Source organism: Pan paniscus, chromosome 6, assembly GCF_029289425.2.
Source record: "Pan paniscus chromosome 6, NHGRI_mPanPan1-v2.0_pri, whole genome shotgun sequence".
Classification (NCBI taxonomy): Eukaryota; Metazoa; Chordata; class Mammalia; order Primates; family Hominidae; genus Pan; species Pan paniscus.
In genome coordinates this window covers 82,289,937-82,305,007 of record NC_073255.2, presented here as the reverse complement: position 1 = coordinate 82,305,007, position 15,071 = coordinate 82,289,937, and the positions used below count along the sequence as shown (strand labels likewise).

Sequence of the window (15,071 nt, the reverse complement as noted above, 5' to 3'; positions counted from 1 at the left end):
AGTGGCTCATGCCTGTGAACCCAGCACTATGGGAGGCCGAGGCAAATAAATCACCTGATGTCAGGAGTTCAACACCAGCCTGGCCAACACAGTGAAACCCCATCTCTACTAAAAATACAAAAATTAGCCAGGCATGGTGGTGGGCACCTGTAATCCCAGCTACTCAGGAGGCTGAGGTAGGAGAATCACTTGAACCCTGGAGTTGGAGGTTGCAGTGAGCCAAGATCATACCATTGCACTCCAGCCTGGGCAACAAGAGCGAAACTCCGTTAAAAAAAAAGACATTAACTAATGCATTAAGGTCACACAGCTAATAAGAGATTTCTCTGATTCCGAAACCCATACTCTCTGCTTTTGACCTTTTGGTTGGATTGCCCATGGTCTACAAGTATAGCACACTGCCATCAATAACAACCCTTCCTTGATTAAGAGATTCAAAATAGCGGGGAGGGCTGGGCGTATCTATAATCCTAGTACTTTGGGAGACTGAGGCCAGGAGTTCGAGACCCACCTGGGCAATATAGTGAGACCGTATCTCTATAAAAAATCTTTTGGCCAGGCGCGGTGACTCACGCCTGTAATCCTAGCACTTTGGGAGGCCGAGGCAGGCGGATCACAAGGTCAGGAGATTGAGACCATCCTGGCGAACACGGTGAAACCCCGTCTCTACTAAAAATACAAAAAATTTGCCAGGTGTGGCGGCGGGCGCCTGTAGTCCCACCTACTCGGGAGGCTGAGGCAGGAGAATGGCGTGAACCCGGGAGGCGGAGCTTGCAGTGAGCCGAGATCGCGCCACTGCACTCCAGCCTGGGTGACAGAGCGAGACTCCATGTCAAAAAAAAAAAAAAAAAATCTTTTAAAATTAGCAGGGCATGGCAGCACATGCCTGTAGTCTCAGGTACTTTAGGAGGCTGAGGAAGGAGGATCACTTGAGCCCGGGAGGTTGAAATTGCACCACTGTACTCCAGAGCCTGGGTGAGAGAGTGAGAGCCTGTCTCTATAAAATAAATTTTAAAAAAATAAAAATAGTAGGGGCCAGGCACAGTGGCCCATGCCTGTAATCCCAGCACTTTGGGAGGCCAAGGCGGGCAGATCACTTGAGGCCAGGAGTTTCAGACCAGCCTGGCCAACATGGTGAAACCTCATCTCTAGCAAAAAACACAGACACACAAAAAAAAATTTAGCCGGGCATGGTGGTGCATGCCTATAAATCCCAGCTACTTGGGAGGCTGAGGCAGGAGAATCACTTGAACCTGGAGATGGACATTGCACTGAACTGAGATTGCACCACTGCACTCCAGCCTGGGTGACATAGTGAGACTCCATCTCAAAAAAAAAAAAAAAAAGAAAAGAAAAAAGAAAATTGTGGGAAGGAGTGAACTTCCAACCACCCAAGCTTTCTCACCTCTAGCCCTGCCCCAGGAGAATTTAACATACCTGAAGAACAAGCCCCACACCACGTGAGAATCAGTGAACCTTATCCCACATTCAATTGTCTGATTCACACTGGAATTCAACTAACTGAAATCCCTTAGCACGAAAATTAAATTTATTCTGAAGATTCTAGTTATCTAATTAAATTTACTGTGAAGATTGCAGATCAGTTAAATTTGAGAGTTTTGATTGAAGAAAAAGACAATTACCAACCTCTTCTATCAGATGATCATCTGGATCATATTCTTTTAGATTAATAATGGCCACAGGCAGATCCAGGGACGTAACTGCTTCAGCAAGAACTGTTGCGAATCCCTAATAGGACAACAAAAAACATCAAATAAAGTCTTCAATGAGCCAAATATAACCCTCATTTACCCCTGTTGGCACAAGAATGTGGCATTCCTCATGAAAAATATTTTCAGTGACTGATATGTATCTTCATGAACACAAATTCTGTCCTCACTCTTACCATTTTCTTGGGCACCATTACAGAGATCATTCAATTGTGTTGTTCTCACCCGATCAGGGTTTACGTAGGACTGAATCTAATTTGGCTTTGGATGATCAATCTGCCTTGCCCTACTAGAGTAAACATATCAGCCAGGCAAGATGGCTCATGCCTATAATCCCAGCAATTTGGGAGGCTGAGGTGGGAGGATCACTTGAGGCCAAGCCTGGACAACAAAGTGAGACCTCATCGTTATAAAAAAATTAAAAAATTAGCCAGGTGTGATGGCACACACCTATAGTCCCAGCTACTCAAGAGGCTGAGACGGGAAGATCCCCTGAGCCCAGGGGTTAGAGGATACAGTGAGCTACGATCACACCAATGCACTCTAGCCTGGGCCACAGACTCAGATCCTGTCTCATAAAGAAAATAACATATTAAAAAACAATAAACACAGAGAAGTGCAAAAAGAAATAGTGAAGAATGGGCTGGGCACAGTGGCTCACACCTGTAATCCCAGTACCTTGGGAGGCCGATGCGGTTGGATCACTTGAGGTCAGGAATTCGAGACCAGCCTGATCAACATGGTAAAACCCCGTCTCTACTAAAAATACAAAATTAGCCAAGCGTGGTGGCACACACCTATAATCCCAGCTACTCGGGAGGCTGGGGCAGGAGAATCACTTGAATCCAGGAGGCGGAGGTTGCAGTGAGCCAAGATTGCACCATTGCACTCCAGTCTGGGCAACAAAACTCCATCTCCAAAATAAATAAATAAATAAAATAAAAGAAAGAGTGAAGAGTGAAAAGAATGGGAAACATGAAAAGAAGCCGGTTGACAGACAGGAAAAAGTCCTAGGGAAGAGTTCACAGGGCTAACAGAACCCCAGAGAAGCTCTAGGCTGGGAGCAGCCACTACAACAAAAGATGGAATTAATATTTTTTGTACGCTAATGAGATGACTTACTGGAGTGAGGCCTCAGATAGCTTCAGGATGGAGGCTCGTTGCCAGAGAAACTGATGAGAAGTTAAACTCAGCACCTCCTACCCCAGCCCCAACAGGGAACACTAGGGAGAGAAGAGGGGCTGGAGATTGAGCTTAATCACCAAGGCCAATGATTTAATCAATTGTGCCTATGTAATGGAGCCTCCAAGAAAAACCCCTGAACAATGGAGACTGTTGACTTGGTGAACATACCAATGTGCTGGGGAGAAGACACGGCCAGAAACGGCCTGGAAGCCCTGCTCAACCCCCACCCCTCCATAGCTGGCCCTGTGCAGCTCTTCCATTCGGCCGTTCCTGAGTTGCATCCTTTATAATAAACCACTAAACATAAGTCAAGCAACTTCCTGAGGTCTGTGAGTCATCCTATAGAACCTGAGGAGGCAGTGGTGCAGAACCCTAAATTTAAAGCCGGGACTTGTGACTGGTGTCTGAAGTGGGGGCAGTCTTGTGGGCTAATGATAACTCCCAATAGTAAGCATGAGAACTGGTATAGAAAAAGGACAGGTTGGCCAGGCGTGGTGGCTCACACCTGTAATCCCAACACTTTGGGAAGCCGAGGCGGACAGATCACCTGAGGTCAGGAGTTCGAGACCGGCCTGACCAACATGGTGAAACCCCATCTCTACTAAAAATACAAAAATTAGCCAGGAGTGGTGGTGGGCACCTGTAATCCCAGCTACTTGGGAGGCTGACGGAGGAGAACTGCTTGAACCCAGGAGGCAGAGGTTGCAGTGAGCCGAGATCGTGCCATACTGCACTCCAGCCTGGACGACAGAGCAAGACTCCATCTCAAAAAAAAAAGAGAAAAGGTATTTGGGGGTCAGAAAACAGTACTGCAGCAGGCCTCAAGGACTGATACGGTTTGGATATTCGTCCCCTCCAAATATCATTAACACGTAATCTCCAATGTTGGAAGTGAGCTCGAATAGGAGGTGTTTGGGTCATGGGGGTGGGTCCCTCAGGAGTGGCTTTGTTACCAGTGGAGGGTCTTGCCTAGGAGTTGTCCAGGTTGTTCACATGTTCAACAAAGAACTGAAAAAAATGCAACAAGCGAAGCAACAAAAACACAGATTTATTGATGGGAAGGTACACTCTACAGTCAGGAAGCAGGCTTGAGCAAGTGGCTCAAGAGCTCCAGTTGTTTTTATTAAGCTTAGGTTTTTATTAAGCTAGAAGAATTTGGTAACACCCCCAGGTACCCTTGGGAGGCTTCCAATTGGTTACACCCTATATAAATGAAGAATTGGCTCATGGCCAATCAGAGGCTGCAGTGGAGTTATACCATATGCAAATAAAGAATTAGCCCACAGCCCATCAGAGGCTAAAGCTTTCCTTTCAGTTTAATTCAAGGACGTCAGCCACAGGTTGGCCTTAGGCTCTATCTCCAGACTCTACTTTCCTACCTCAGCTTGCCGCCCTCCCCTTGGTGTTGAGTTCTTGCCCTATTAGTTCATAGATGGCTGTTTAAAAAAAAAAAAAAAAAAAAAAAGCCTCACATCTCTCCCTACTGTTTTGCTCCCTCTCTCACCATGTGGTACCTATTCCTCCATGGGTGGAAGCTTCCTGAAGCTTCACCAGAAGCCAAGTGGATGTTGGCACCATGCTTGTAGAGCCTGCAGAACCATGAACCAAATAAACCTCTTTTCTTTATAAATTACAGTATTAGTCCATTCTTGCATTGCTATAAAAAAAATACCTGGCCGGGCATGGTGGCTCATGCCTGTAATCCCAGCACTTTGGGAGGTCAAGGCGGGCGGATCACTTGAGGTCAGGAGATCGAGACCAGCCTGGGCAACATGGTGAAACCCCATCTCTACCAAAAATACAAAAAATTAGCTGGGCATGGTGGCATATACCTGTGGTCCAGCTACTTGGGAGGCTGAGGTGGAAGGATCACTTGAGCCTGGGAGGCAGAGGCCGCAGTGAGCCGAGATCACGCCACTGCACTCCAGCCTGGGCAACTGGGTGAGACTCCATCTCAAAAAAAAAAAAAAAGGAAAAAAGAAATACCTGAGATTGGGCAATTTACAAAAAAAAAACATTTAATTGGCTCACAGTTCTGCAGACTGTACAGGAAGTGTAACGGCATCTGCTTCTGAGGAAGCCTCAGGGAGCTTCCAATATTGGTGGAAGGCAAAGGAGGGGCAGGCATATGACATGGCAGGAACAAGAGAGAGAAGGAGGCAGTGCCACACACTTTTAAACAGCCAGATCTCATGAGAACTCACTGTCACGAGGACGGTACAAGGGAGATGGTGCTAAACCTCTCATGCGAAATCTGCCCTCAAGATCTAAGCACCTCCCGCCAAGCCCCACCTCCAACACTGGGACTACGATCCGACGTAAGATTTGGTGGGGACACAGATCCAAACCATATCAATTACCCAGCTGCAGGTATTCCTTTATGGCAATGCAAAACAGACTAACATAAGGATAAAGTGAGATTTGAGCCAAAGCCGAAGGAACTGGGAGAACCATGAGGTTATCCCAGGCGGCAGGAACAGTGAACTGCAAAGGCCCAGAGGAGGTTACTAAGACTGAAAAAAAAGAAACCAAGGAGATGGGGTAAGAGAGTTAACAAAGAGCCACACGTGTAGGATCTCTGAGCCACTGTGAGGACTCAAGCATTGACTCTTGAATGAAGGGGTCAGTGCAGGGTTTTAAGCAGAGGGATGACGTGATTTCACCTAAGTTTTCAAACAGTCACTGAGGTTGCTGAGTTGAGAGTACACTGGAGTCAGAAGAGGGCCAAGTGGTACTGAATCAGAAACACTGTCTTAGTCCATTTTGCTACAAAGGAGTACCTGAGACTGGGTAATCTATGTCTTTTATTTTTTTGAGACAAGGTCTCACTCTGTCGCCCAGGCTGAAGTGCAGTGGCACAGTCACGGCTTACTGCAGCCTTGACCTCCTGGGCTCAAGCAATCCTCCCACCTCAGCCGCCCGAGTAGCTAGGACTACAGGCACATGCCACCATGCCTGGCTAATTTTTGAATTTTTTGTAGAGATAGAGTTTTGCCATGTTGCACAGGTTGGTCTCGAACTCCTGGTCTCAAGTGATCCACCTGCCTTGGCCTCCCAAAGTGCTGGGATTATAGGCGTGAGCCACTGTGCCTAGCCCAATCTATGTTTTAAAAAGGTTTATTTAATGCAGAGAATCCCAGTGAGATAATACATAAGATGGCCATCCCCAAGACACAAAATCATCAGATTCTCCAGTCGAAATGAAAGAAAAAATGTTAAAGGCAGCTAGAGAGAAGGGGCAGGTCAGCTACATACGGAATCCCATCAGGGTAACAGTGGACCTTTCAGCAGAAACCCTACAATCCAGAAGAGATTGGGGCCTATATTGAGCATTCTTAAAGAAAAGAAATTTCAAGCAGGGCATGGTGGCTCACATCTGTAATCCCAGCACTTCGGGAGGCCAAGATGGGTGGATCACCTGAGGTCAGGAATTAGAGACCAGCCTGACCAACATGGTGAAACCCCATCTCTACTAAAAATGCAAAAATCAGCCAGATGTGGTGGCGCACACCTGTAGTCCCAGCTACTCGGGAGGCTGAGGCAGGAGAATCACTTGAACTCAGGAGGCAAAGGTTGCAGTGAGCTGAGATCGCACCACTGCACTCCAGCCTGGGTGACAGAGAAAGACTCTGTCTCAAAAAAGAAAACAAGAAATTTCAACCAAGAATTTCATATCCAGCCAAATTAAGCTTCATAAGCGAAGGAGAAACAAGATCCTTTCAGGCAAACAAATGCTAAGGGAATTTATTACAACCAGACCTGCCTTACAAGAGGTCCTTAAGGAAGTGCTAACTATGTAAAGGAAAAATTGTTATGGGCCACCATAAAAAGGTTTATTTGGTTCACAATTCTGATATCTGAAAAAGTTCAAGATTGGACAACTACATCTGGTGAGGGCTCCAGGCTGCTTCTACTCCTGGCAGAGTAGAAGTGAAAGGGAGCTGGCGAGCACAAAGATCACATAGCAAGAGAGGAAACAAGAGTGCAGGAGAGGTTCCAGGCTCTTCTTACCAACAAGCTCTCTTGGGAACTAAGACAGCAAGAACTCACTCACCCCTCCCCCAGGGATTCATCTATTCAGGAGGGATCTGCCCCCAGGACCCAAACACCTCCCATTAGGCCCATCACCAACACGAGGGATCAAATTTCAACATCAGTTTTGGGGGAACAAACAACAAATTATAGCAGAAATCAATGGTGAGATGACTGTCCTAATCCAGACAAAATATCATGGCAGTGTCAAAGCTGTCAGAATCAACAACATGGAGTTACTTATGTTAAAATATCCCTGACAATAAGAGCTAGGGAAGACAAAGAATTCGCACACTTAGATTGTTTTTTTTGTTTTTTGTTTTTTGTTTTTTTTGAGACAAGGTTTCACTCTGTCCCCCAGACTGGAGTGCAGTGGTGCAATCTTGGCTCACTGCAACCTCTGCCTCCCGGGTTCAAGTGATTCTCATGCCTTAGCCTCCCGTGTAGCTGGGATTACAGGCATGTGCCACCACACCAGGCTAATTTTTGTATTTTTTAGTACAAATGGGGTTTTGCCATGTTGGCCAGGCTAATCTCAAACTCCTGACCTCAAGTGACCCACCTGCCTCAGCCTCCTAAACTGCTGGGATTACAGGCATGAGCCACCACACCTGGCCTTGTTGTGCCTAGACTGTTAGTTCCTCAAAGAAGACCACCAGAGTCCAGAGTCAAAGCCAAGCGGCAAGGATCTTTACTACAAGTTCGAACCTGGTCCTTCCATTCCACAGCATACAAGAGGGCCCTGAACAATGCGAGTGTTTGCTTTTTATAGCCTGAAAGTTACAGGGGAACAAAGGAATTCTTTTGGTTCCCGCTCTTTCAGTAAAACTTTGAACGGCTGTCTCCTTATCGGAGACTTTCCTGGTGGTGTTTGTACTGGGCTCAGGAAGTTTGAGAGATATATGGCGATATGTGGTGGGATGGGAGGATGGGATGTGTTTGTACTGGGCTTGTTTGTTTTGAGCCTGGGGCTGAGGAATGTGCCCGGCTCTTTTCAGCCTCACACTCAAATTCCTGATAATGAGAAAGATTCTACAAAAAATACAACCTTGCACAAAGACCAGTGCAACCTTACACAAAAAATACTACTGCAAGGACATCTGCCCAGCAACTTCATGTCCAACCTTGGATTGTGTCACCTTTGTTATTAACCTTTGTAGGCAAGAATAATTATTTCAAAACAATTCTGTAATCCTCATTTTTTCCCGTAAAAATCTTTGCCTTCCTTTACTTCCCTGAATACATGCAGTTTACTATGGCAATTGTATCCCCATTGCAATGTACGTGCTATTCCCAAACAAACATCTTTTCTTTTGGAGAGCCTCTCTGTGGTATTTAGGTTGACAATGGCATGGACCAGGAGAGTAGCAGTGAAGGTGGTAAGAAGTGATTGGAAACTGAATCTATTCTTAAAGTAGAACAAACAGAATCTGCTGACAGACTGGACATGGGTTGTATAAAAAGAAGCCAAAAGGTGTTTTGGACCAAGCAATTGGAAGGATAAAGTTGTCATTTACTGAAATTGTAAGGATTACAAGTAGAGCAGGCTTGGGCAGAAAATTGGGAGTTCAGTTTTGAGCACACTGATGTTAAGATGCTTACTAGACATTCATATGATGCTCTAAGATAGGTAACTCGATATGAAAGTCTGGAGTTGAGAGAAACAGTTAAGATTAGAAACAGAAATTTAGGGCCAGGCGCGTGGCTCAAGCCTGTAATCCTAACACTTTCAGTGGCCGAGGCGGGTGAATCACTTGAGGCTAGGAGTTTGAGACCAGCCTGGCCAACATGCAGAAACCCCATCTCCACTAAAAATACAAAAATCCCAGCACTTTGGGAGGCCAACGCCACTGCACTCCAGCCTGGGTGACAGAGTAAGACCCTGTCTCAAAAAAAAAAAAAAAAAAAGAAGAAGAAAAAGAAAAAGTTACAAAAATATAAGAGAAAAGATCTGAGACACAGAAGATGATCCAAAAGGTAGAACATCCCACAGGAATCCCAGAAAAAAAGAAATGAAAAGGGAAAAAAAAATTCATCCAAGAAATATTAACAGAACTAATGCACACAAATCGTCAAAATGCATACAAATCGTCAAAACAAAAAAAATTCAAGTATACAGAACAATAGCTGAAAAAGATCCAAATAGTCACCTTCCCATAAAATTTCCAGAAATCAAGGACAAAGAAATGATCCGAAAATCTTCCAGAAACAAAATAATCAAGTCATCTACAAATTCGCTTTCTCATTAGCAATACTAACATGCTGGAAGACAATGAAGCTACGCCTTCTGAGGCAAAAGTTTTTAATAGTCTTCTACACACGACCAAATACGAATCAATCAAATCCAACAGCAGAATGAAGAAATATTGAGATGGGCTGGGCACAGTGGCTCACACCTGTAATCCTATCCTGTAATCCTAGCCCAATATTGAGATGGGCTGGGCATGGTGGTTCATGCCTGTAATCCTAGACAGAAGGATCTCTTGAGGCCAGGAGTCAAGACCAGCCTGGGCAACATAAGGAGACCCCATCTCTACAAAAAAAATTTTTTTAATTAGCCCAGCATGGTGGCACAAGCCCATATTCCCATCTACCCAGGAGGGTGGGTCAGGAGAATCGCTGAAGCCCAAGAGGTCAAGGCTGCAGTGAACTAAAATCATGCCACTGCATTCCAGCTTGGGTGACAGAGCAAGACCCTATCTCTTTTTTTCTTCTTTCCTTTTTTTTTTTTTTGTTTGAGACAGGTTCTCACTCTGCTGCCCAGGCTGGAGTGCAGTGGTGCAATCTAGGCTCACTGCAACCTCCACCTCCCAGATTCAAGCAATTCTTCTGCCTCAGCTTCCCAAGTAGCTGGAATTACAGACGTGCACCACCACGCCCAGCTAATTTTTTGTATTTTTAGTAGAAATGGGGTTTTGCTTTGTTGCCGAGGCTGGTCTCGAACTCCTGGCCTCAAGTGGTCTGCCCACCTCGGCCTCCCAAAGTGCTGAGATTACAGGCGTGAGCCACCACGCCAGGCCAAGACCTTGTCTCTTAAAAAATAAAAATAAAGGCTGGGCGCGGTGGCTCACGCCTGTAATCCCAACACTTTGGGAGGCCAAGGTGGGCAGATCATGAGGTCAGGAGTTCGAGAACAGTCTGACCACCATGGTGAAACCCCGTCTCTACTAAAAATACAAAAACTAGCTGGGCATAGTGGTGGGCGCCTATAGTCCCTGCTACTCATGAGGCTGAGGCAGAAGAATCGCTTGAACCCGGGAAGCAGAGGTTGCAGTGAGCCGAGATCGCTCCACTGCACTCCAGCCTGGCGACAGAGCGAGGCTCCATCTCAAAAAAATAAATAAATAAAAAATAAATAAATAAAATAAAATAAATAAAAATAAATTCAGATGGCGCAGCTTTAAGATGGAAGATGGCTATCTACCCCAAAATCAACTATGATATGGACAGCAACATTAAGCCACTGAGACTTGAGGGCTGTTTGTATAAACTAATTAATATAAAGAGTCAATAACTTTTGTGTAATGTTGATAAATCTCGAAACACAGCATAAGCATCAGAGGAACTAAAAATAGAAATAGTTAAAAGGTTTCTGGAGAGTACATTTCATTATGAACTTTCTGTACACCTGGATTTGTTACCATCTGCAAGTATTCATTTGATCTTTTTGATCATTTTTTTTAAAAAGGTAAAAACATGCATAAAGAGGCTCTGAAAAAGGTTTTTTATAAGTAACATTAAAAGGACTTTGCTTTGGCTGCTCAGATACCTTTTTGCTTTTTTTCAGGTTTCCCACCTCCACTGCTTAAGGTTTAACTTAACAAGTGACCTTCGACTGTAAAATGAAGCAAAGTATCTGCACTCAAGTAGTGAAAACCTAAGAAGTACTATTCTGCGCAACTTCCACAAGAGGGCAGTAGAACCCTCTGAAGTAGTCCACAAAAGTAACAGACCTTGATTTTTCCTCTAATTTATTTTCATGCTAGCCTTCCTTAAAATCTTTTCCTAGAAAGCACTAACTAGCTGTGACCTGGCTAGGCCTCGTGGCTCATGCCTATCATCTCAGCACTTTGAGGGCCAAGGTGGGTGAATATCTTGAAGCCAGGAATTCAAGACCAGCCTGGACAAGATTGCAAGATCTTGTCTCTACAAAAAAATAAAATAAATTTTTTGGCTGGGAGCGGTGCCTCACACCTGTAATCCCAGCACTTTAGGAGGCTGAGGCGGGTGGCTCATCTGAGGTCAGGAGTTCGAGAGCAGCGTGGCCAATATGGTGAAACCTCGTCTCTACTAAAAATACAAAAATTAACTAGATGTGATGGCAGGCACCTGTAATCCCAGCTACTAGGGAGGCTGAGGCAGGAGAATTGCTCGAACCCAGGAGGCGGAGGTTGTGGTGAGCCGAGATCACACCACTGCACTCCAGGCTAGGGGACAGAGTGAGATACCATCTCAAAAATAAAATAAAATTTTTTAAAATAGCTGTGACCTTGTAACACAGAAACAGGTAGCATCTAGATATAATTAGAGAATGGGACTGGGCACGGTGGCTCACGACTGTAATCCCAACACTTTAGGAGGCCGAGGCGGGCAGATTGCTTGAGCCCAAGAGTTTAAGACCAGCCTGGGCAACATGGCAAAACCCCATCTCTACAAAAAGTACAAAAATTAGCTGGGTATGGTGGCATGCACCTATAGTCCCAGATACTCAGGAGGCTGAGGTGGGAGGATGCCTTGAGCCCGAGAGGCAGAGGTTGCAGTGAGCGAAGATGGCACAACTGCACTCCAGCCTGGGCAACAGAGAGAGACCTTGTCTTTAAAAAAAGAAAAAAAAAAGAAAAAAGGAGAAATCAAAGTACATGCCAGATAATATCACTAAATCCTCACAGTGACCCTGAGATAACCATACTATTACCATCTGCAATTTACCATTTCACAGATAAGCAACTGAAGCTTAGATGGCACTACAGCCAGACACTGTTCCCCCGCAAAAAAGAGAGAGAATGGGAAGCATCTTTCAACTAGATATCAGCTGTATTTACTTTAGTGTCTACCTTTAACACTTTTAGCACTATTAGAAATCAAAACAAGTTTCATTACATAGATGTGTGACATGAGGCCAGGTGCAGTGGCTCACGCCTGTAATCCCAGCACTTTGGGAGGCCGAGGCAAGCGGATCACCTGAGCCCAGGAGTTTGAGAGCAGCCTAGCCAACATGGCAAAACACCCATCTCTACTAAAAATACAAAAATTAGCCAGGCATGGTAGCAGGCACCTATAATCCCAGCTACTCGGGAGGCTGAGACAGGAGAATCACTTGAGGTGGAGGTGGAGGTTGCAGTGAGCCGAGATCGTGCCACTGCACTCCAGCCTGGGTGACAAGAGTGAGACTCTGTCTCAGAAAACAAAATAAAAAATAAACATAGATGTGTGATGTGAAAGTCAGGCCCATATTGGAACTATTAGTGCCATCCTTTTTTCCCTATTCCCTACTTCCATACCCATGGGCATCGATAATGGACTCACAACTTTCTCTAGCCTGCTGAGGCAGAAGCAAACTTCAGAACAAAGGCCCCCTCAAGACACTGACCATCAGACACCACCAATCAGCTCTAACTGGGCACAGGAGATGAAACCTGCCTACCGTCGCAGAAAGGAAAAATATTTGAGGGGAAAAGGCTGGGAGAAAGAATAAAGAAGGTTAGATGACCAATTCAGTTCACTGCTAAAGGACAGTTCACTGCTAAAGTTCACTGCTAAAGGGATTTTCTTAAAGTGTCAGGAAACCAAAGGAAAAGCATCATATAAAGTTCTTACCTTTGCTGTTCCAGTCTGAGAACCATAAAAAATCTTCACTCCAGACACAAAGATGTCTTTCTCTTGAAGGGAGACATAACCATTTGGCATCAAATCCTGAGCTGCTTTTGGAACAGATTTTTCCTGTAAGTTCTTGCCCTTGAAGACAAATAATTACACAAAATCCATCAAGTCTAAATCGTTTCCCAACTTCAGCAGGGATGAAAATTAGCACAGATACTGACACACTTTATTTTTCTCTTAATCTGACACAATGTATTTTTCTCTTAATCTTTCTGGTTGTATTCCTCAAATATTAGCCCCTTGGTATAATAAGGTCCTTTAATAGGCAGGACCCACATTTTTAAGGCTCATGATTTCCTTTCCCTCCAAGAAAAAACTGTACATACTTTTATCCTATAAGGTATTTTAGTAGAATAATAGTAGGAACTTATTTTCTCATCCTTAATTAATGGAAAGGAAAGAGAGGACTACTGACCCTTAAAGGTATAAAACAAATTTGTTTTTCATATAAAAGGTTCACTTTTCATTACAAAAATCTTCCTGTATCTTAAAAATGAGACACACCTATCAAAGAAAAAGTAAATAACTTAATCCAAGATAACTTAGTCTCCAAAAACTTAGAGAAGAAATTTATTTTAGGCATTTCATTAAAATGTCTAAAGACCAAACACAAAAGTAATTAAAGGTTCCTTTTAGTATTTAAATCCTCTATAAAATCTGATGCCTAAATACTCTATTAAAAAAAAAATAACTCCACTTACCTGCGTCTTGATGACAATCTGGACACAAATCCAAAGGCTAATGCTAACAGCAAAGCCCAAATAAATGTAAAACCTGTTTATCCATAATGATATTAAAGGTGAGGAGAGGTCCCATGTATCCGCAGAAGGATCTAAATTTAAAATGACACACACAATTTCATTTAAAGCTACATATACAAAGATATCCATCCCAATTTTAAGAAGAAAATAAAACCAACCTTACATTCAACAACCCAGCTAAGAAATCTAATTTAAAAATCAACTGTTGGCCGGACACGATGGCTCATGCCTGTAATTCCAGCACTTTGGGTGGCTGAGGCGGGCAGATCACCTGAGGTCAGGAGTTCGAGACCAGCCTGGCCAACATGGTGAAACCCCGCCTCTACTAAAAATACAAAAATTAGCCGGGCGTGGTGGCGCGCACCTGTAATCCCAGCTACTCGTGGGGGCTGAGGCAGGAGAACTGCTTGAACCTGGGAGGGAGAGGTTGCAGTAAGCCAAGATCGCGCCACCGCATTCCAGCCTGGGCGACAGAGCAAGGCTCCATCTCGGGCGGGGGGGGGGAACAACTGTAATAAAAATAACACACTATGTAGTAACGTAGTAAAATTATCACACTGTTAACACTAACTCAAAGAAAAAACAGAATATAAAATTGTATCTTCACTTCGAAATGAGCATTTAGAAGCAAGAGAAGGAACACAAAGTAAAAATACTTCATGTGAAATTAATTTTGTTTTGTTGTGTTTGCTCCATAAAAAAAGCTTAAGTAGTAAAAGCACTCTTTTTACTAACTGTACTTTCAAAGGCTCACGGTTAAACTTGTAAAAGATTCTCAAGTAACTGACCTTACATCTCATTTTTTTTTAAGAGAGATATGCAGGGACCTGGCTTCAAACGTTCAACCTGGGAGCAATTTCAAAAGTCGAGGCCTGAAATTTAGGCTTTACAGGTGCAAAAGTCCTAATACACGTAGGTAAAGTGGGAGGGGTAGTTTTCTGTCTAACCCCCTAGCCTCAAAAGGCAAAAGCCAGGTCAAAAGTAGGGATCAGTCCTCCTTGCTCTCAGCGGCGGCTAGCCGGTGCTGTCAAGTGCAACAGTCTCCGAAGGAAGGGGACCGAGGACGCCACTCCGCCCGGAGAGGGTCTCAGTAAAACGTTTACCTCCCCTGCCGCCCCAGGGTCCTTGCCCGCCGAGTGCCCTTACCCATCCTCCTCAGAGCCGACAGGAGACTAGGATCTCGGACCTGGATAGCCCGATGATTCGCACTGGTACCGCGAGACGCACCGAGCTACCTCGCCGCGTTAGCGGCGTACCGAGTGCCTGCAGACCTGTGGGCAGCCATGACACTGCCAGGCCGGTCCTGATTGGTTCAGAGGACGAAGAGGTGGGCCCAGAGGAAAGCCTAGAGCTCCGGGAAAGGAAGCCAGTGCCCGGTGCGCTCTCGGCCCTGCTCCGATTGGCTCAGAGGGGAAAGGGGGCGTGCCCAGAAATAAGCACCTCCCAGAGTTCCGGGCGATGAAGGCGGAGCGCTTCCGCCTCC

At 44.9% G+C, this 15,071-nt stretch overlaps 1 protein-coding gene across 3 annotated transcripts in view; it reads right to left on the bottom strand.

Annotated features, from left to right (window-relative positions):
* LOC100969148 (S-adenosyl-L-methionine-dependent tRNA 4-demethylwyosine synthase TYW1) overlaps window positions 1-14,994 on the bottom strand; it is a 246,532-nt gene extending 231,538 nt beyond the window's left edge. The window contains exons 1-4 of one of the 3 annotated variants that reach the window (XM_034964192.3): window positions 14,735-14,994; window positions 13,529-13,659; window positions 12,765-12,902; window positions 1,648-1,749 (exon numbers count right to left, since the gene is read on the bottom strand). In XM_034964192.3, coding sequence (XP_034820083.2) covers window positions 1,648-1,749; window positions 12,765-12,902; window positions 13,529-13,659; window positions 14,735-14,738 — 375 coding nt within the window. In that variant the 5' untranslated portion in view covers window positions 14,739-14,994. The remainder of the gene's footprint in view (window positions 1-1,647; window positions 1,750-12,764; window positions 12,903-13,528; window positions 13,660-14,734) is intronic. The other 2 variants (XM_055115061.2, XM_034964194.4) reach the window with 2 other exon arrangements.
* Between the last annotated feature and the right edge of the window lie 77 nt (window positions 14,995-15,071).